Here is a 21,484-nt window from a genome sequence, read left to right as displayed (position 1 = left end):
GTACACATTGTACATTGATTAAGTACCAGTGGGTATTTGAGCGTGTTGTTTGGCAGGAATATAGAAGAGAGGTTGAGTCTCACTTGGTTTGCTGTGGGACATCAGGGCCCTTCTACTTAGACACCTGCTGGTTTTAGTCCCTGGCTGATATTTCAATTGGTCTCTTCTTGTTTCTATCTGGGCCTGGTCTGTCTTGAGTCTGGATACACAGTGTGTTATTTTTCCTTGGAAATGTCTTACCTTTCTACTTCCTTATACCCTAGTCATATCCTCAAAGGTGACTTTCAATGTCATCTCCTCTTTGTCCCTTTCATTCAGCAGTGACCACATTTCGGGGTTCTGTTCAAGCTTGCAGAAGCAGCTGCCCCCAGACAACAGGTGCCTTATGGCATTCCTCCCACATTCCTCCTACCCTAGAAGCCCTGCAGGACAGGAAACCTGTATGCTCAACACATAGGTCTGTGTGTTTCAACATTTGTTCAACTGATACATTACCAGGGCAATAGAGACACTTTCCGAAGACGATGCTGGTTTGAAAACACACCCCACGCATTATTTGCCAGTCCTGTCCCATGTTTCCTTGGAAATAGTATGGTCTCTTTTGCAGATGTTTCAGTGTTAGCCATACTGCCCTCGGCTGTGACCTGGGGTGTGATCAGCCTTCCAATCTCATCTTACAGGGCATCTACTGTGGAACATCCCCTGCAGGAATCCTAGTGGCTGCCTGGAAAACACCTCTTCAAGTTCCCTGCACTTCAGTTTCACCCAGATGTTCACATGGAATCATTAGAAACCTGCTTAAGCCCCCAGTTTGGAGGTGTGAATAAGGCCCTCGAGAGGACTCAGTAATAAAAGCTGACAGTGGCCATGTCCTCAGGAAGACAGAGACAGACCCTGTCTTCAAATCCTCCTTGACTCCTCTCCAATCCTGGGCAAGGTCTGTGCTGAAGCTGTGTGTGAATGCCTTTGAGGGATGGTGGCCTCTGGTTATTCTGGGCGCCTTCCCTTAGGCCCTCTTCTACAGCCCTGGCTGGCGAGCCAGGGAGCCCAGTGGCGCGGCCTTGGCATGTTAAGTGGCAGCACTGGGACGCCTTTGTTTCTGAGGCCAGTTGTCCTCTGCATTCAAATGGGTCGCACGCCCACCCGCTCCTCTGAGAGAGGACAGCGCCCCTCAGCGATGTGTCCCCAACAGCTGGGGACCCCGCGAAGGCATATAAGGCGGAGCGCAGAGACCTCCAGCTTGGGCACCTGCGCGGGCTCGAGGGGGTCCGGCTGCCCGCTGGCCCAAGTCTCGCGGTGCTACGGCTCGGACCCGGGAGCCGCGGGCCCGGCACCCCCACCGCACCACAAAGGCTGAACCCGGAGGAGGCCCGGGAAGGGAGGAGCGCGGGTGCGCGCGGAGGAGCGGGGAGCGCGCGGGGCGCGGGGAGCAGCGCGGGCAGGAGCGCGGGGCGCTCTCAGAGCGCGGGAGCGCGGGGAGCACCGCCCGCACCTTCCTTTGTGTGGCGCGGCCGCGGCGGCGCTGGCCCGCGCCGGGTCCCCGTCCCCGCCCCCGCCCGGCTCGCCGGTCCCTCCCGGCAAGATGGCAACCCCGGCCGCCGTCAATCCTCCGGGTGAGTAGCGGCCGAGCGGCAGGCCCAGCCTGAGCCGCGCAGCTCGGGGGTGGGGAGTAGCCGCCACCCGGCAGCCTCAGCATCAGCACCGGCCGCGGCATCCTCATCCATAAATGGTGCCCAACCTGGTTCCGCCGGCGCCCGCCGCTACTGCGGGTGACTCGGTGCTCGCCCGCGGGCTGCAGAGCCACAGGAGCTGTCGGATGCCAGGTGTCGCGCCGAGCGAGAGAAAAGTTTGGAGCAGGGATTCAACAGGGCAGAACTCTTGGGACTCTTTGCCTGTCGGCCCCGCCTCCCCAGCGCTGGTCTTTAGCGGGGGTTTACACCTGGCCACTGTATATCCCAGTCCTTTCTGGACACGAAAAGCCTAATTGGTAAAGGTAGATTGGAGCAGCCCTGTCCCTGTCCGATTGCCTGTTGTCTCCCAGTGTACATACAGCCTGTGACCACTGGTCTCATTCCGGCAGATTAGAAAAATGAAAGGAGTTCATGAATGAGTGGGAGCATTGGGCTGCTGTAGCCAGGGAACCCTATTGTCATTTGCGAAGTTCCCTATGGTATGCTAGGTTGTGAGGATAGGACATGCGAATACCCCCCACCCCAAGTTTTAGGGTTTTAGGTCTTGTGTTGTCTGCTGTGGGCCTGGAGAATCATAGGTCGCTGTGAATGAGGTAAAGACAGTCAAAGAACTCAGACCCCAGGAAAGCCCAATGAAAGAGGTCTTGTGTTGGGGTGCAGACCCAGCGGGGTGAAGTATCAGAACGCTTATGAGAGACAAATGTCTTCAAAGTTATAAGTGAAATAACCCTCCATCTAAGTTGGTCGGGTAAGTTTGGGGGGCATTGGATACTTTAGCTAGACCTTGCAGAAGGTACAGTTTGAAAATGCAGAGACACAGGCTAAGAGGCATTACAGGCATAAGTTATGAAGTCATGATGGACATGCTTCAAGCATGGGCTGGAGGCCACTGAGTGAGGTGAGAAGAAACAGAGGGACTTATCATTGAGTTGTATGGGTGTGGCCAGGCTCAAAGGGCCTTGGAAGACAGGACTGTGACTTCCTCTTCCCACATTAAGAGAAGGTTTTAAGTTGTAGGGAACAGAGGAGCCACACAATCACTGCTTTCCTGTAAGGCTGATGGGTCAGCTGTGCTGAAGTAACAGAGAAAGTAGTAAGACATGAAGCAGGGACTCCACTGAAGGAGGCAGAAGGAGAAGATCAGAGTTAGCTGTAGTGGCTTCAACAGAGGAGAATGAAAATACCATGGGCAGATAGAGTATGGGATCTGGCCTTCTTTAGACTTAGGGTAAAGGCAAACAGGAAAGCCAGAATACACAGAGGCAGGTGTCTGTGGGGACAAGGGGGTGATGAACCTTTATAATTCCAAGGAAGGAGGCTCATTATCTGAAACAAGCACTCTTAGGAGAGCAGACAGGAGTCCCTGTCTGGAACACTGAGTGGGTAGATGACTGGCTTGAAAGCACGGCTGTGTCATTTTGTTTACCACTGAAGTACTTCCAATCTATTCTGCTACTTAGAAATCAATAGAAAATTAATAGATTTGACTGTAATGAGATTGGAAAAGCAAAGGAAAAATGAAGATGGTTGAGTTCAGAAGAGGCTTCTATTGGGAAAAAGAATAAACACTTGGTTGACTTACATAACTCATCTAACATTACATCACTGGTGGAAACTGCACTGTTCATTACATTTCTCTCTATGCTATATGGAATAAAGACGTGACAGTCACCCAGTGTGCCAGAGCCTTGACCTTGGGACTTGGAAGGAGTATTGTTGGTCACTACCTAGTCAAACTTGATACACTGTAACTAACATCCAGGTCTTTTCTGAATAGGCAGATAGAAATACCAGAGATCATGACCCTGGGGAGAGTTTCTCAAGGAATCTTTTCTTGCAGTTATTAACTAGTCTATTATCTGCCATCATTTCTTTAACTGGTCCTCTGTGACAACTTTTGGGTAAGAGGTCTTGCCCCATTAAGGCTTCAACTTCTTTGGGACTGAAGACTTAGTCTCAAGATAATTTGGTTAAGCATGTGAGCCAAATAGAGAGATTTTAGATTGCATGAAAAAAATGTCCACCAAGTTAGCTGCTCATTCCCATGAGCAGCAGTCACAACATGTTTCTTTAGATTTCTCTTTCTACCCACACCCTCTCCCTAAATGTTGCTTTGCACAGAATGAGAGCTTGGTAAACACAGCTAGATGATGGACTGAGAGGCAGCACAATTAGTTTCTACAGCTGACCCCAGTCACCTCCTATACCCACCAGCTGACTGCTGCATTCCAGCTGAACATTTGCAAAGACACTGTGATGTAGTACGGTAGTGCATCCTGGAACCTCAGCAATGGTGGGTGGGTGAAACTGGATATTTTCATCTGTGTCACTCCATTGCTTCAAACCCTTACTCTGCTCCTTCTGGGCCTTCTGCTTGAGATTTAGGTTAGCATTCTACCAGTGCCCTTCCGGGAACAGAGTTCTCTCCAGGAAGGGGCTGGCTCCCAGTTATTTCCATAGCTCTTGATAGCTTGTAGCTTCTAAATCATCCCCTCTCCTTACACTGGCCCCCTACTGTTGTAATGGCTAAATTTTCTCTGTTGTTTCTGACGAGGGATGATGTATTCATCCCCTGGAATAGAGGAAGGAGTTCTAGAGGGCTCTGTGTGTGTGTGTGTGTGTGTGTGTGTGTGTGTGTGTGTGTGTGTGTGTGTGTTGGAGGTGGGTGTTGTTCTACTTTTTAAGGATGACATTTAAGTATTTCTGATTTTGATGAAATTGTGTAGGTTTGAATTAGCCGTGTGTGTTTGAGGTGTCTGCTCCTGGCATGGCACAGCCTAAAAGGAGCCAGTGACATGGTCCCTTTGTAACTTCAGTGCCAAGAGGTCAGGCCTACATGCACTCAGACCTTCCACATTAACTGGAAATTCTCTGAAATGCACTTTACAGAGAGACTAATAAGACTTATGATGATTAAGCTCAATTCTCAGCAGGGTTAGAATCACCTAGGAGACACACCTCTGAGCATATCTGTGAGGGTGTTTCTCAACGGCTTAGCTGAAAAGACCCACCCTGAAGGTGGCAAGACCCTCCTATGGGCGGGGGTCCAGAACTGAATAGAAAGGAAGAAATGAGCTGAGTACCAGCATTCATCTCTCTCTGCTTCCTGACTGAAGATGAAACATACCCAGCTGCTTCAAGCCCCCGCCCCTGTATCTTCCCCATCATGATCTGCACCCCTTTAAAGAAGCTTCTGTCACATCAAGAAAAGTGACTAATATAGCTTGTGTATGTTAAAGGGATTTTAAAGGTATATTTTAAAGAGATTTGGTATTCTACTTACCCCTCCTCCTCGAACTAGCTATTATATCCCTGTGGTATTTTATTATGTTATTGACTATAGAGATCAGGAAGATTGTTTGGATGGGTTACTGCAGATGAGAGGGTGTTTGGAATGGTTCGACTTTCTGCTGAATATCTTTGGTGTGTTAAGTCCTCTCTTCAGGATGCAGAGAATTGAATGAGAAGATGAGGAAGCATGTCACTTGACCTCAGCAAGTTCATAGTCTTAGAAAGGAGGTATATAACTTGACTAACTTTGTCTTTTAAAAGGTGAGATGATGGTGTTAAGAAGATGGCACAATGGGTAATAGTGTGCTTGCTGTGAAAGCTGAATATCTGAAAACATATTGGTGGGGGAGGAGGTGTTGAGGGGACGAGAAGGGACATTGCTGGGGCTTGCTTGCTGGCTACCAACCTAGCTTTAGATTTAGTGAGAAACTCTGTCTCAGGAGAATAAGGCGGAGAGTGATAGGGCAGGATCCTTGAAATCCTACTGTAATCTCTGTGAATGTTGCATGGATGTGCATGTTCCCATATACATGAACATACAATACACACATCAAAAAAAAAACCCATAAAAATAAAAAACCACGGTAGAACGAACGATGACTGGGTGTATATGTATACCATGGACCCTCTGGTAGCCTAGCATGGAGGTGGCTTCAGAAACAAGGCCTTTTGTAGAGGGACTCATTGACTTACAAGGGAATTTTAGAAGGGTCATTTGAACTGGTGTTGGGGGGTAGACATATGTGTGAACATATGGGGACTGTCAAGCCATTGTCCTCTCAACGCTCTTAGGAATCTTGCAGGGCACATGAGAATATGCAATGGATTTAGAGCTTTTGAGAGATGAAAGCTGTGTTTGCAAACTGTCCAGCCTTGAGTAAAGTTGGAACATCAAAATAGTTGTTAGGCTAGTAAATGTGCTGATGTTATGATACCCTGAGTTAAATAACCAAGGCATCTGGTTTAGATGGGAAGATTGGCCAAAGCCTTGTGAAGACAGTGAAGTCTGTATGAGAAGTGGACCATTAAATCAGGCTTTGAGGAATGAAGAGAAGCATGAAAAAGAGCATTCCCACCTTCCTGGGCTGACAGGGAGAGGCTCCTACAGAGAACCTGTGGGAAGGAAGAATTGGTAGATTGGAGCAACCAGAAAGGACAGTGCTTCCAGACAAGGATGAGCAAAGACAGAGGTAACAGGAGAGGCTGGAGGTGTGAGAAGAGGAAGGCTCACAGAAGGCCATAGATCTTGGGTTTGGGTTCCAATTTGATTCTAAAGGTAGAACAAAGCTGTTGAAGGGCATTGAGCAAGGGGGAGGTATGGTTCAGTATACACATTCAGGTGCTCATCTTGGATGCTGTGGGAAACAGGATTAAGTCTTCCATCTTCCATGAGGGGGATGGACTTGGATATGAAATGTACATGTACACAGCAGGGACACTCTGCTGAAGGACTTCAGTACCCTGGTTGCACCCTTGTCCTTCTTTGAAGTTGGGCATGTCATGTTCTCTCAGTGTCAGAGTCAACAGGGCATGTGTTGAAGGATGAGTAACGGGTGAGTCCCAGGCTTCTATCCTGAGAGCTGGGTGGATGGAAGTGCTGAGGAGAAGCAAGATAGCCACTGGGACAATCTGAAGTTTCAGGATGAGACATTTGTGTTGAGGGGGATCAGTGGACCTGTCAGAGAAGCCTAGACATCTGGGCGGAAGACGTAAACAGACATGTTAGGCAAACTAGCATAGGGATTCAAAGGTACTTCCCAGGGTAAGAAGGCTCACAGAATACAGAGTATTTGGGCTGAATACGTAATTCCCAATCAGAGCGTCTGGTCACTGCTTTATTATGGCTTTGCTGAGGTGCAATGTGGTGCACAGTCAAAGGGAAACAGTTTCTGCATCTTTCCCAGAACCATACATTCACTCATTACCCATGTGTGTATATTGTCTTAGACTTGTGGTAGTGTGTGATACAAGCAAAGGGTGAAAATAGAGCTTCTAGAAGAATATGCTGTGTGACAAGGCCACATGGTTGCCATCTCCATGAACTATTCTTCAGAGGTCACTGATATGAGCTGGTCGGGCTGGAAGTTCAGGTTACTACACGGGACATTGCATTTCACAGATAAATGCCATTTCCCATTCATCAAGATTCTTCTAAAAAGATGGCTGCTGCTGTGTCTGGCCCTCTTGAAATGATGAATTGCTCGTCTTTCCTTCCCTACTTTCTCCCCTCTTCACGCCTGGTCATTTTCCTATCACAGCTCCTTTCCCTCCTGCCCTCAGTGTAAATAAACTCTGCTCCCTCAGAGAAACCAATGTCGAGCCCTTTATCCAGGTATCATGTTCATACAGTGACTTCCTCCAAGGCATGGCTGAGCACCCCTACTCAGCTGCAACTGAATGGATTGTGTGGTTGGGTAAAGATCTCATGTCCCTGGTCTGATTGGAAACTCGGGAAAGCAGGAAGTCCACCTGTCCCTGCAACCATACAAGTCCCTGCTGTACCACTTTCCACTTGTTAATGAATGGACACCAAGGAATTGTCTTATTTGCTGTCTTGAAAAAAAAAAATAGCCCATTGTGTATGTATGCATCTCTGAGCTGTGTAGTTTAGAGCTGATTTTTTATTTCTGATCATTTGATTTCAGTGTGGACATCCTAGCAGGATAATCCCTAGCCTGCTCAGATGGCTTTCTTTTTTTTCCCCTTCATGGGATGATGCCACCCACTTTCAGGGATTGGTCTTCTTCCTTCACTTATTCCTCTGTGGAAAGAGCCTAATAGGCTGCCCAAATTTGTACCTCACTAATGCCCCAGGTATTTAATTCAACTTAAAAAAAGTTAGCTTGTGTGTGTGTGTGTGTGTGTGTGTGTGTGTCACACACACACACACGTGCACCGCAGCTGTACCTGTGCTATGTATGATGTGATGTGGAGATCAGAGGATGACTCTGTGGAGTTGATTATCTCCTTCCACTTCTTTGTGGGTTCCAGGGATCAAATTCCGGTCCCTAGAGTTGCATAGCAAATGCCTTTACCCAGTGAGCCATCTTTAGCCTGTCTTACACATTTCTTAAACCTATCAAGTTGACAAAACTAACCATCATAATGATTTTATTTCTGTACTTTAGGCAAACAACAAGAAGTCCAAAGTTAATTTATTCTCCCAATATTTTATTCATAGTTATACAAAATTTATTCTCTTATTCTTCTTAAAAATTCCCATGAGTCAGATGGACACCGGGGCTTAGAGGTTTCAGAAGTATATGTGTGCTGCATTTCAAATTAGGACATTTGCAATGCTTAGAGACATTCTTGCTTGTCAACGCTCCTGGGTTGGGGGTGATATCGGCACCTGTGATACAGGCCATGATGCTGTTTAGCAGGCTCTAGGACGCAGGGTGACCACTTCTCTACACTGAAGTATCCAGACTCGCTGGCCACTGGAGCTGTTGATCAGCTCTGACCTATGGGGATAAACTTGTCATAGGTCTCTGGAGAGTGACAACTGGAAAAGATAGAAAAAGTCCCATCATTGTGTGTGGAATGACTTGCAGGAAAAACTACAACCTCGAGAGCAAGGAGATACCCCTCCCTTCTTTTAAGATTGGACTTTGATGTTTAGCCCAGGCTGTTCTTGAATTCACAATCTTCCTGCCCTTAGCCTCCCCAGTGCTAGGATTATAGGTGTGTACCATCACACCTGGCTTAAGATGATGCCTTTGAGATAGTTATGAAATCCAAGACAGAAGTTAATTTCGATGTGAAATAACAGAAGTGCCAGAAGTTTTTCTTATTTTTAGAATGGCATTGGTAATTCTATCGCATCAGCAATTTGAAATGAGGCATAGTCTGGAATCGTTTGCCATAATTTGATATGCCTGATGGATTCCAAGTCCTCCAAAGAATAAAATGAATGAATGTGATCAAGGATCACAGCTGTGCTCTCTAATTTTTTTTAAAAAGCATTTCACACCAGAAAACTTCCAATTCTATTCAGCCTTCCTGAACAACCCCTCTTCCCTGAGTAGAGGGCACTGGGCTGGGGGATAGGGCCATGAAAGAAGCTGATGAAACAGGCTGGCTGCATGTGGTGTGGACTTAGCCAGTCCCTACAGCAGGCAACCTTGGGACAGGTTTATGTAAATTTATGCAAATAGTAGTTGTCATTGGTGAGCAGAAGAAATGTGAGTTATCCTGATTCTTTCCTGCAGGCATAGAAAGAATGCTAAAGGAATGGCTTTGGGGTATACAGCACTGTGGTGGCCAGAGGGTGTGCCTTTTCATAATCCGTATCTCCAAAGGCAGGTCTGTGTTTCCAGCTGCCTGCTGGGTCTGTGGGGTCCTATAGATTTCACAAAGCTTGTGTTTCACTAGCTTACTCCTCCCCTTGGTCCCCCATGGCTGCTAATGGCACCACACTCCATTCATTGGTCCAGGCCAGACATTAATTATTTTAATTGCCTATCCACCTAATTAAACAAATATTAATTGAATGCCAACTATGTGTACTCACAGTGGTATGCAAACCCAGGCATGGCTTCTGCTCTCACTGAGCTTTGCTGTGTGGCTGGTGAGTCAGCCACTTATTAAGTGGACAAATGCACAGAAAATCATTAAAAAAAAGGTATGGTGAGAGAAGAGTGTTTTTGTTTTCTAATGCAGCATGGAGTGAGTGCAGGGGTGGGGGGAGGGTGAGGGGGTGGGTGAGTGATACCTAGGGGTCCCTTCTGAAAAGATCTTTGTGGCAGTTGAGTGAGGAACATGTGTGGTGGCCACAGGCAAGCCAGGTGAGGAGATCTGCTGGGAATGCCTTTGGTAGGTCTGGGCCAGGTGATGGAGCCTGCAGATATTTGGGAGAAAAGTAGTAGAGCCAGTAGAAGAAATGATGACAAGGAGAGGGCACAGTAAGCTCCTGAGTTATTCAGCAAGTAAATTAGCATCATTTTCACATTAGACCCTGGGATATAGGATGTTAAGGGCTTCTTGGAGGCTTAGGAGATAACATGAGTTTGGTTCCACATGTGAAACTGGGGTACTGTGAGTTCAGAGGTGGATTTACCAGAAGCCTGAGTTGTTTCATCCCACATCCACCCCACCCACCTTGCAAGCAGGTCTTTTCTCTTTTTCTTTTTTCCTGTTTTTTCTTTTCTTTTTCCCTCTCTTCCTCCCCTCTTCAATTTTTGCCATATAACTAGTACTTAATATTTATTGCATGAATGAATAAATTTGGAAAACCTTTGAATTCCCTAAATATTAATTTATGAGGAGAGAAGTATGTATTCCAAGGGACTTTTGAATGAGGTTGGTGACTTCATTCCCTGAAGCCCATAGAAAAATTTCAGGGTGTTGCAAAGAGCTTTTGATGCTCACATCTCCCTCCAGTTGCTGACATTGATGGCTTATGGGTTTCTGCATTGATTGAAAACAAACAGCAAGCAGGATGCACTTTTTATTTGTTAATTTATTTATTTTCCTTACCCCCTTTTGTTAAACATAGGTTCTTTTCTCATACAATATATCCGGATTATAGTTTCCTCTCGATCTACTCTTCCCAGTTGATCCTCACCTCCCCATCCCTCCAGATCCACTCCCTTTCTGTCTCTCAGTAGAAAAGAACAAGTTTCTGAGAGATAACAACCAAATATAACAAAATAAAATATAAGACAAATCGGAAACCATCACATGAAAGTTGGACAAGAAACCCAACAGAAGGAAGAGAGCCCCCAGAGAAGTCAGAGACACACTCATGCACACATTCCAGAGTCCCACACAAATACTAAACTGAAAGCTACAATATGTACCCAAAGGACCTCGTGTAGATCTGTGTCAGCCCTGTTGCTGCTTCAGTGTCTGTGATTTCATATGAGCTTTGCTCAGTTGGTCTAGAGGGCCTTGTTCTCTTGAGGTCCTACATCCTCTCTGACTCGTACACTCTTCCCACCTCTTCTTTCTAGGGGTTCCTTGAGCTCCAAGGAAAGAGATTTGGTGAATACATCCCATTTAAAGCTCTCTCTCTCTCTCTCTCTCTCTCTCTCTCTCTCTCTCTCTCTGCATAATGTCTGGTTGTGGGTCTCTGTATTTATTCCCCTCTCTTCTGATGATGGCTGAGTAAGGCACTGATCCATGAGTATAACAGAATATCATTAGAAGTAATTTTATCATTGCTTATTTATTTGTTTGTTTATTGGCCAATAGTATTTGGTTTTACATTAGGTTTCTGGATTTTTTGGTCACCCAAGCAGTATTGGGTATGGGTTCTATCTTGGAGAGTGTGCCTTAAGTCAAATGAGCTTTACCTTCATTGCCCCAGCGTGTTTTGACACAGGACAGATTGTAGATCAAAAGTTTTGTGTATGGGTTGATGTTTATGGATCTCTTTTGGTAGTATGCACAGTACTTTCCTGTACCAAAGACACTAGAATGTAGGAGTACAGGTTCTATGTAGACACCAGTTTGCTCTCTTCATATTCAGTGAGTTGTGTGGGTGTTGTCTTCAACAGTGGGACCTTGCTGTCAGTGTGTGGAGAGCAATCTATTGTGTAAGCAACAGCCTGGGTTGTTGGGAGATTTTCACAGGATCCTTTAGGCCAACAACCCAATTGGGTGTAACCTAGTCCTGGTACTGGAAGTTTCATTTGGTGACAAGAGATGGCCAGTTGGACTTCATCTTCCTCATTATTAAGAGACTTCATTGGGATTGCCTAACTATGTTTTAGGAAATTTCCACTGCACTAGGTTTCCATACCATCCCTCAAATGTCCCTTAATTCTATCTGTTTCTCCCCACATTCCCTCCCTTAACCCAATAACCTCCCCACCTGATTCTCCTGCTCCCTTTCCCATTTTATCCCTGCCTCCATTCAACCTATAAAATATATTGTATCCCCTGCTTCCAGAGAGATCCATCTGTTTCCCCAGCCCCTTCCTCTGTACCTAATCTGTCTGGGTCTACCATTATAGCTGGTTATCATTTGTTTAAAGGTTAATGCCAGCACATATAAGAACATATACACCGTATTTACCTTTGTGGATCTGGGTCACCTCACTCAAGAAGACTTTGTCTAGTTCTGCAGGGTGGTGCACTTTTAAACTCCGAGAACTTGTGTGCTCTTTAAGGATGGTGTTTTCCCACCATCTGTGGCCCCACTGAGGAATTTGTCATTAATCTGACTGCACTGTCTTGTCTGTGGTCTGTTTTCATATTTTGCCACATGAAACTTTTTTTCCGATTCTAAGTTTAATGCAGGATTAGAAAATCCATTAAGTTGTGATGTCTCCTTTGATTCTGGAATATTTTCAAACTTATTTTAAGTTATTTTGAGGAATGTCTCTCAATTGATTCTGTCTGTTGTCCCTCGAAATATAATGAATTGTGCTTTTCCCTATCTGTCTGCCTGTCTATCTACGTACATCACCTTTCTTTCTTCAAAATTTAAGTATTAAAAACAGGAACAGCACAAAAAAAAAAAAAAAAAAAAAAAAAAAAAAAACAAACAAACCAGGAACAGCATACAGCTCACCATACATCTAGTATTATTATATTGTGTTGATAGTTATTTTTAAAAGCGAGTCATCGAGGTGTTCATATCAAGGTCACACAGTACCTGGTAAGTGAGGAATGATGTCCTTTTTTGAGTTTTGCTTACCACCCTAAAAACACACAGAGCAGAGGACAGGTCTTAGGGGTTTAAACCTAAGAGCTTCAAGGTCCACACTTTCCTAAACTAAAAATCAATTTCACTTGGTAAACAGAATAATTATAAGTCAACTATGTTGGGATTATTATATCTTTAATAAAGCCACAGACAGTTGAAGTGTTTAATTACCAACTTCCCCGACACAGCGATTGAAAGGCCTTTCAGGTGAGCTGCCTGTGTGGAATGCCTGAATGAGCTTTGATTAACAGTAGGATCTACAGTCCTGCACTAATTATTCTGCTGTCCCATTCGTGGGTCTGGTGCAATCCATATTTAGATGTGTATTTGTGTTTATTTTGGAAACTTAATTTCCTGCTTCCTTCAATTTCTTCTTAGACGCAAGTTTGTACTTTACTCTGCTTCTATTAAAATAAAAATAAATTTGGGGTCTGGAGAGATGGTTCAGCCATTAAGAGTACTGGCTGCTCTTCCAGCAGACCTGGATTTGATTCTCACCATCCACATGGTAGCTCACAACTGCTTGTAATTCAGGTCCCAGGGGGGTCCAGTGCTCTCTTCTGGCCTCTGTGGGTTCTGGCCTCATGTGGTTCTAGGCATTCACACACATATGTGCAGTCTAGACACTCACACATATAAAGTAAATGAAAAAAAATTAAAAAATTTAAGGGATCTGATTTGCCTGTAGAAATACTGAACTTCCCACTTGTAGAACTTTGTCCTAACTCTCTATCTACTTTTCTCCTTTTTCCCTCCCTCTCTTCCCATCCCTTTCTTTTCACTAAGTTACACCCAGTTTTGCCCAATTTGTTGAAGGCTTGGCCACTGAACCATGTTGCTACTGGGAAGTGGGGGTGCCTTTAGAAGGTGGAGGGAGGTCACTGGGGAGTGTGCTTGCAGAGGATATTAGAAGCTTGGCTCTGCCTTCTCCACCACCTCACTTCATGTCTGCCATGAAGGGAGTGGTTCTGCCTTACTACCCAATCCCTGTTCTGACATTCTGCAACAACCGAGCCCATGGACCAGAATCGAAGCCTTGGGAACCTTGCCTCCTTAAGTTAGTCTCAGGTAGCTCTGCACAAGGACAGAAGCACAGTTGAGGTGAGGACTGCAGGGTCTGGTTTTCCAGTGTTGGGTTGCTTCTCCCAATACCTTCACAGTGGTGTGGCACATGAGACTGGGCTTGGAACCAAAGGACCAAACATTTTGTTGAGGAGAGGGACTCCCTAGTAACACCAGAAGCACGGCCTTCTCTGGGCACTCTGGGGCTCCTGGGCATATTTAATCGCCAGCTTCCTTTGCTCTCATCTTCAGGGCCCTGGCTCTGCTATCTATTCCCAGGGTGCCCTGGTACTGCCTCCTTCTTTCTCCCTGTCCCTCCAATGGCACAGGGGACACAATCATGGCCCAAAGGTACTTTTTCCTCCCTAATCTCCCCATGTGCTCTGGCCACCCATTATGCATCTTCTGTTGAGGGTCCAGAGCTGCTGGACCTAGGCCTGGTATGAATTCACCTCTGTAAGCCACTTGGTGCCCATCTCCTGCCACCTCCACTGGCCTTCCCCTCTGCTTTGGTTAGATTCTGTATAGCACTAGAGTTAGAGCAAGGACCAGTTTTGTTCAGATTTATTCATTCTCTGATACTCATATGTTCAATAAATACTTGCCAGTGGTCTACCTTTTGTCACAAGTCTAACTCCACAGGTTTCATCCATTCCTGGCTTCCTTTTTGCCGGAGTTTATTTTAAGTAACCTCCAAGTTACTCTCACTTTGCTGGAGTACATTGTGGATGCTGCCTAAGAAGGTCCAGCCCTTTGCCTATGTGAGGTTCTTTATTTTGTCTTTCCTGTTGCTGAGTTGGTAGGCAGGCTGTGGAATGCCAGGCTTCAGAATGGTCATGGCATGTTCAAGGTACTTCTCTGTTGCCTTGTAGCATCTAATGACACTAGTATAGATTAGGTATCTTCTGAATTCTCTTTCTTCTGAGGGGGCCCCCTCTCCCCTAAACACTATGACTTTTTAATCTAGAGTTTTCTTTTTGTCCTTAGGTCATTTGCAATCTAGAAATTTCAACTTTCATTTCAAATAATGAAAAATAATAAACTCCCATTCTTGTTTTTTTTGAAATCTTTGTATCTGAAATCTGGAATTGAGTGCCATTGTCTGCCTTTACTCTCAGTTTTTTCCCCTTACTTCTTGATCACTTTTGGGAGATTTCAGTATACATACATATACATATCATATATACATGTACATACATACATATATCTTTTTTGTGACTTCCCATCTTTTCTGCCCAGGGACTGGGGCCAGCTCACTGGCAATTTGAATTAGAATTCCCTTCCTGTTGCTAATTGGGTGCTGTAAAGGAGAGATGAAGTCATGTATTCCTTCTGTTATTGTCAATGAAAGGAAAGGTGACTTTGAAAGAAGCACTTAGATAATTTCGTTCTTTAAGAAGAGATTTATTAATTGGATAGAACAACAAAATTCAATAGTGTCATCAGATACAAGTATTTATACCTTGAAAAGAGTGATCTGAATGAAATATAAGAGTCTGTTAAATTAAGAAAAGCACGAGGGAAGGTGTGGTCACAGTATTAAACAGGTAAAAGTAAAATTGATATAAAATACATCCTACAGCATAAAAAAGGCCATTTTATCCTACTATTTACTGGTCTTGAACAACATTGTACAGTTGATGTGATGTCTGGTGATAGTGGAGTACAAACCACATCTAATTGCTTCATTTTCTCCATCAAATTAAACCCACCTAAGTGCTTGACATTTTGAGCAATCAGTCTTTTGTTTGGGGAAGGTATACCTTTGCCCTAGGCTCATTTGTGCCACCTTGAGTCTTTCATAGCTTGGAAAAATTAGGAACAAACTGTTGGTCTTTTGTTAAGGCTGATTGTCACTTAATCCAAGTAATTTTTTGAGAAATTATAACTGAAAAATAAATAAACATTGTAAATCAGTGCTGTGTTAAGTAGGCGCTAAACACTGACAAAGAGAATTGATGGTTTAGAAAGTACTGTGAAGGGAATTATGGAGGGGTTAAGAGATACAGCTCAATTGATAGTATTTGCCTCGCATGAACAAAACCCTGGGACTTGATCCCCAGTGTGACATAAACTGAGTGTGGTAGTACACAATTATAATCTGAGCACACTCAGGAGGATCAGAAAGTCAAGGCCATCTTAAACTACCCTGGGATGCATAAGACCATGTCAAAAAAATACCCAGATAAATAATAGAGAAAAAGTAACTACAGAGAATCCAGCACAGAAGCAAAGTTAGAAGTCATCAAAATAATACTTCAGGTAATTACGGTGTTCATGTGGCTTTGAACCTTCGTTTGTGTGACACTGGAATAACCCCAGTGAGGATTGACTATATCAGGTTGGCCTGTGGTTTTGTAAGTGCTGGATGGCATTGTCTTAATTAAATTAGTAGCTTTAGACACTCCTAGGCAGAGTGTCTAAAAGTGTGTGAGTGGAGACATCAAGCTGAACAGCAAGCAAGCATGCATTCATTTCTCTCTGTCTTTGACCATGGCTGTGATGTGGCTAGATGTTTGAAGCCCCTGTCTTGACTTCCCCGTAGTAATAGCCTGTAACCAGGAATTATAAACTGAAAGAAACCCCTTTGTCTCTTAATGAAATTTTATCACAGCAGCATAAATGAAACTAAAACAGATTCTGGAACTACAATAAATCCCCAGGAAGATAAATGGAGAAGACATCTGAACCCAAATTAAATGTAGTAAAAGTACTAAACACAGAGGAAAGCTTAAGACTGTAGTGACAGTAAACACATCTGTGGGGCTGGGTTAGAGTTATCGAACACTTCTCAACAACCACAATGGAAGCCAGAAGATGACTGTGCTGAAGACCAAACCCAGACCTCCACCACTAGCCTACATTTTCAACCCCTGTGCAGAGATAATTCATCTTTCAGAACTGAGAAGGAAGTAAAAACATCTTCATAAAGTTAAGAGAACCAGAGGCCCCACTAAATGAGATTCTAAAGGTCCTACTTGCAGAAGATGAAAAGTGTTCTTGTTGGGAATTTGCAGATACAAGGAGAAGAAAATGTTGAACACAAGAATAAAAATTAATGTGCTTTGACTTGCTATAATAACATGCACTTTGTGGCATGGCCAGAGGGAAATCTGTGTGGTTCCAGACTACTACCTTTTGCTCAGGTGTGAATAATAGTATTTCTAGAATTATCTATAGTGCATATAAACTATCTTCAATTAGCAGGAAAAATTCATAGAGTGAAATCTGTAACTCCCTCCCCTCAACACAACATGAACAATTCAGGGAAAAAGAACTTGGGAAAATAGGTAGCAAATGAGAAATGATAGAAATTAGCCTGATATGTAAATAGTTCCTACAAATGGAAGAAAAGTGCCAGATTAAAAATAGATTTAATTGTGGTTGATAAGAGATATTTAAAATATAGTTTGGATTCCACTTTTGACTTCAATTGTATAGATATGTTATTTATTTATTTATTTGTGGTACCTCTGGTATTCATTTGTTGACCCATTGAGTTCTTGTTTTTTTTTTTTTTCTTTTTTAATTTAAATTTGAAACAAGGTTGTTTTACATGTCAATCCCAGTTCCTTACCCTCCCATCCTCCCCTATCACCTCCCACAATCCCCAGCCCACCTATCTCCTTTCTGCTCTCCAGGGAGGGTGAGGTATTCCATAAGGGAGTCTTCAAAGTCTGTCATATCATTGGAGCAGGCCCTCCCCCATGTGTCTAGGTTGAGAAAGTATCCCTCTATGTGGGATGGGCTCCTAAAATCCATTCGTATACTAGGGATAAATACTAGAGGCCCCATAGACTGCCCAGTCCTCCTAACTAACACCCACATTCAGGGGGTCTGGGTCAGCCCTATGCTGGTTTCTAATATCAGACCTAGGTGCATGAGTTCCCCCTTGTTCAGGTCAGCTGATTCTGTGGGTTTCTCAATCCTGGTCTTGATCCCTTTTTCTCATTACTCCTCCCTCTCTGCAACTGGAGTCCAGGAGTTCTGCTAATGTTTAGCTGTGGGTGTCTGCTTCTGCTTCTATCAGCTACTAGATATTTTATTTCTTTTGGAGGAAATTTGTATAAATTTCATTCCTTGATGTGTCTTAATTTTTTTTTAGTTGTATTTTAAAGAGCCATTTAGGCCAAGTTAAATGGCAATGAAGAAAATATTTTAAAACTATATGGTAGTTAAAAACAAAGCTTTGATATGTATGTGTGTATACAAGTATATATGTCTAGTGTGTATATAAAACAACTAGAGGAAGACAGATCTCAAGGAAACATTTTTGAAATGTAGAAATAGACTATTCAAAAGTAATAAAAGGTATATTTCATATAATCTCACTTAAAGCCATTAATAACTGATGATATGAAAGCTGAAACAAGTGAACTTTGGGGGTTTGTCTTGGCAATGACTCATCAACAAAGTGATCTTGGAATGCTTGGGAAGTCTGCTTAGTTGCTGCTAGCAGGATGAAAATCATGGCCTCATTTGTGGTGATGGTGAGTGTGCAAACATGACTCAGGCATAAGGTGTGTCTGTTGACTTTCAGGCACTAAGCACAGTTATAAACAATGTCTTGAGGAAGCTATTTTACAGTGTCATTTATAAAGGCAGAAGGAGTCTAACAATTAAAAGTAACAGAGTCTAAGTGCCCATCAAGGACAAAGCAAACCCACAATGGCTTGCACATGCAGTGCTTTAAAAAGAAGATCTGTGCTCATTTTTGTTATATGGATGTGTGTCTGTGTATAAAGGTCACATGTGTGGGGGCCTCTGCAGAGGCCAGAAGAGGGTGTCAGGTCTCCTGGAGCTGAGATCAGGTGGTGATGAACCATCTGGTATGGGTGCTGTGAGCCAAACCCAGCTCCTCTGGAAGAGCAGGAAGCTCTCTTAGCCACCAAGCCATGTCTCCAGCCCCTATGGTCTTAAAAAAAATTGAAAATATAATTTCATCATTTACCGCCTCTCTTTCCTGCTTTCAAACCCTCCCATGTACCCCAGCTTGCTCTCTTTCAAACACTTGGCTTCTTTACAGTACTTTTTTTTGAGACAAGGGCTTACTGTGTGTTGCTCCGGCTGTCTTGGGTTATATATTTATTTGCATTTATACATGCATGGAGGAGTTGTCTTTTTCTGTGTGTGCCTGTGTAATGTGTGTGTGATTGCCAGTGTGTTCATGTATGGAGGCCCGAGGTCAATGCTGAGTGTCTTCTTCTGTCACCCTCCATCTTATCATTTGAGACAGGGTCTCTCATTGGAATGCCTTTCCAGCTAGCCTGGCTGGCCAGCAAGATCCTAGGATCTGGCTCTCTCTGTTCTCTTCCCTCTCATGCTATACAATTGCAACCCCATGCCCATCTATTATGTGGCTGCTTCAGATCTGAACTCGGGTCCTCATGCTTCTGCGGCAAGCACTGTGCCCACTGAGCCAACTCCCCAGCCCTGAAAAGTTATACTTGTATGTTTAACTCTTGGTCTATTTACAATTCCTAGCATTTTTGGTCCTGTACCTTATGATAAAATCCTAGAGTATATGTTGCGTTTTGTGTAATGTGCCTAGAAGGCATTGTCTTTTGCATTAGACATGTGTTTGTTTGCATGCGCTATTCACTTGACCATGTGTGGCTTCACAGATGCTCGGCCTTGTCCTTTGACCTCCTTATCTGTGAATGATGATCCTTAGCTCACAGAAAAACTGTGTGGGTCAATGAAATGATGCAAGTGGCCTGTTTAGTTCAGCAGCACCTCACAGAGTCCATGGCCGGAAATATTGCTGCCCTCATCACTATCGCCCTTGATCTGAGATCATTTCACAAGTGGTTAAACACCCATCTTCATATTATCTGAATAGTGACAATACTGAGGACAGTTCAAAGCACATCCTTCATGCTAAGGGCACTTATGTCATTCTGAGTCACAGCACTGGTTATGCCAATGTCCTTTTCACTGACTTGAGCTAAATTCACACTTGTCTTTTACTTAGGTTGTGGATGTCTTTCCCAGCGTTAAGCTATATGAACACCAGTCTCCTCACACACAGCTTTTTTCCCCCTGCAGTTACTAAGGGCCAATAGGGTTTGAAACTATTTAGTTAACATTTCCAGAATCATCGATTTACAAGTTTTACTATAATATGCTGTTATAACTGTTATGTTCTTAATAATAGTTATTGCTGATCTCTTACTGTGCTTGATTTATAGGTTGAACTTATCATGAGCATGTATGTAGGAAGAAATAGTATATATAGAGTTGGACGTTCTTCATCCTTCTGTGCCTGCACTGGGGGCGTTGGAACAGATCCCCTGTAGGCCAGGTGGCACTGCTGTTCAGTCCTGGAATGAAAGACACATGTTAATGTTGTATGGTTAAAAATATTACTAAGAGATATGTTAAGATCTGACATATTAGTGAGATTTATCATTTCTGTCCATACGAGTAGTGATTGATATTCTGTAAATGTTGTAGAAGCAGTTCATGTTTATTGAATGTCAGTTTAGGGGTATGTGTGTGTGAGAGAGAGGGGGGGGAGAGGAGAGAGAGACAGAGACACACAGAGACAGAGACACAGAAAGGGAGAGAACATGAATACATCATAGAATAAATTTGCCAGGATTCTTGTATCTCTGAAAGAGAGCCCATTTTAAACTAGATCAAATAAACCATTAAATTTGGTGCTTAGATGGCATTTGGCTCAGCCCACCTTCCTCATGTTAGTTTTAATCTTTGGCAGATCCCCCTGCCCCCCAAGACTGTGGCCCAAATACATCTCATCATTGGGAAGTCCAGAAGAAGTCCTGAACAGGAGGGCCAACTGGCATCCCTAGGCTGTGGGACGCTCTCCTGGGTGCAGATTTATCTGAGTCACAGGTACCAAGAAAAAGAGGGGACATGTATCAAATAGGATCTCAGTGTTGTTACCAAAAGAGAGGAGGACCCAGGACAGGCAGTACAATGGGGGTCTACCCTTGGTGGTGAGGTGCTTCTGTATGTTTCAGGTCTTGGCTGATTTGCAGAGTTTTATTTATAGAGAAGACAGCCTCTGCGAGCATTCATCTGCACTGAGTATAAAAACTCACCTCTATAGAAGTGTGTGAAGGTGTTAACTGAGAATGCAGGTCAATCCTAAACATCGTCACGTAATTCTCTGGGTTGGGGTTCTGGACTGGATAAGAGGAGACAGCGAGCTGAACACCAGCATTCATTTCTCTTGCTGCTTCCTCTGTGTGACTGGCCTTCTCACACTCCTGCCACCACATGGAGCTAAACTGTTTCCTTCTTAGGTTGCTTTAGTCAGTCATTTTATCACATCAAGAAAACAGTCACTTCTGCTCAAGAGGCTTGCTGCTTTGGCGGGACAGCAATGTGGTCACAGTTGTATCATCTCCACTGCCATCTGGATAGAGGGCTCTCCTCCATAAGAATACTTCTTGAAGGATGTCTCTCTGAGCACCTTCACAGGCCAGTTGTGGCAGTGGTGTTGCCAGTGTCCCACCTTGTTTTATTATGATGTCCTGCCTGAAACCACAGGATAGAATTTTACCTGCACCAAAGTGATTTTCTTCTCACTGATTTACTTTCCCTGGAACTTTCCCCTTTTTAGATGTCTGAATCACACACACACACACACACACACTTTGTTGACAAAACAGCTATTACTGCTTTTCTCCAACACATGTGTGTATATCTGTGCTGTGTATGTATGGGTGTATATATCTGAATGTGTATTGTGTGTGTATGTATGTGTACAACTGGGCGTGTTTTGTCTATATATATGCACGTTGTGTTTGTATATGTG

At 43.9% G+C, this 21,484-nt stretch overlaps 1 protein-coding gene across 1 annotated transcript in view; it reads left to right on the top strand.

Annotated features, from left to right (window-relative positions):
- The first annotated feature begins 1,175 nt into the window (after positions 1-1,175).
- Arnt2 (aryl hydrocarbon receptor nuclear translocator 2) overlaps positions 1,176-21,484 on the top strand; it is a 156,519-nt gene continuing 136,210 nt past the window's right edge. The window contains exon 1 of the mRNA XM_051206556.1: positions 1,176-1,613. Coding sequence (XP_051062513.1) covers positions 1,583-1,613 — 31 coding nt within the window. The 5' untranslated portion in view covers positions 1,176-1,582. The remainder of the gene's footprint in view (positions 1,614-21,484) is intronic.

The sequence above is a fragment of the Phodopus roborovskii genome, unplaced genomic scaffold, assembly GCF_943737965.1.
Source record: "Phodopus roborovskii unplaced genomic scaffold, PHOROB, whole genome shotgun sequence".
Classification (NCBI taxonomy): domain Eukaryota; kingdom Metazoa; phylum Chordata; class Mammalia; order Rodentia; family Cricetidae; genus Phodopus; species Phodopus roborovskii.
Note: the sequence above shows the minus strand (reverse complement) of the source record. Positions and strands in the feature narration are given on the sequence as shown.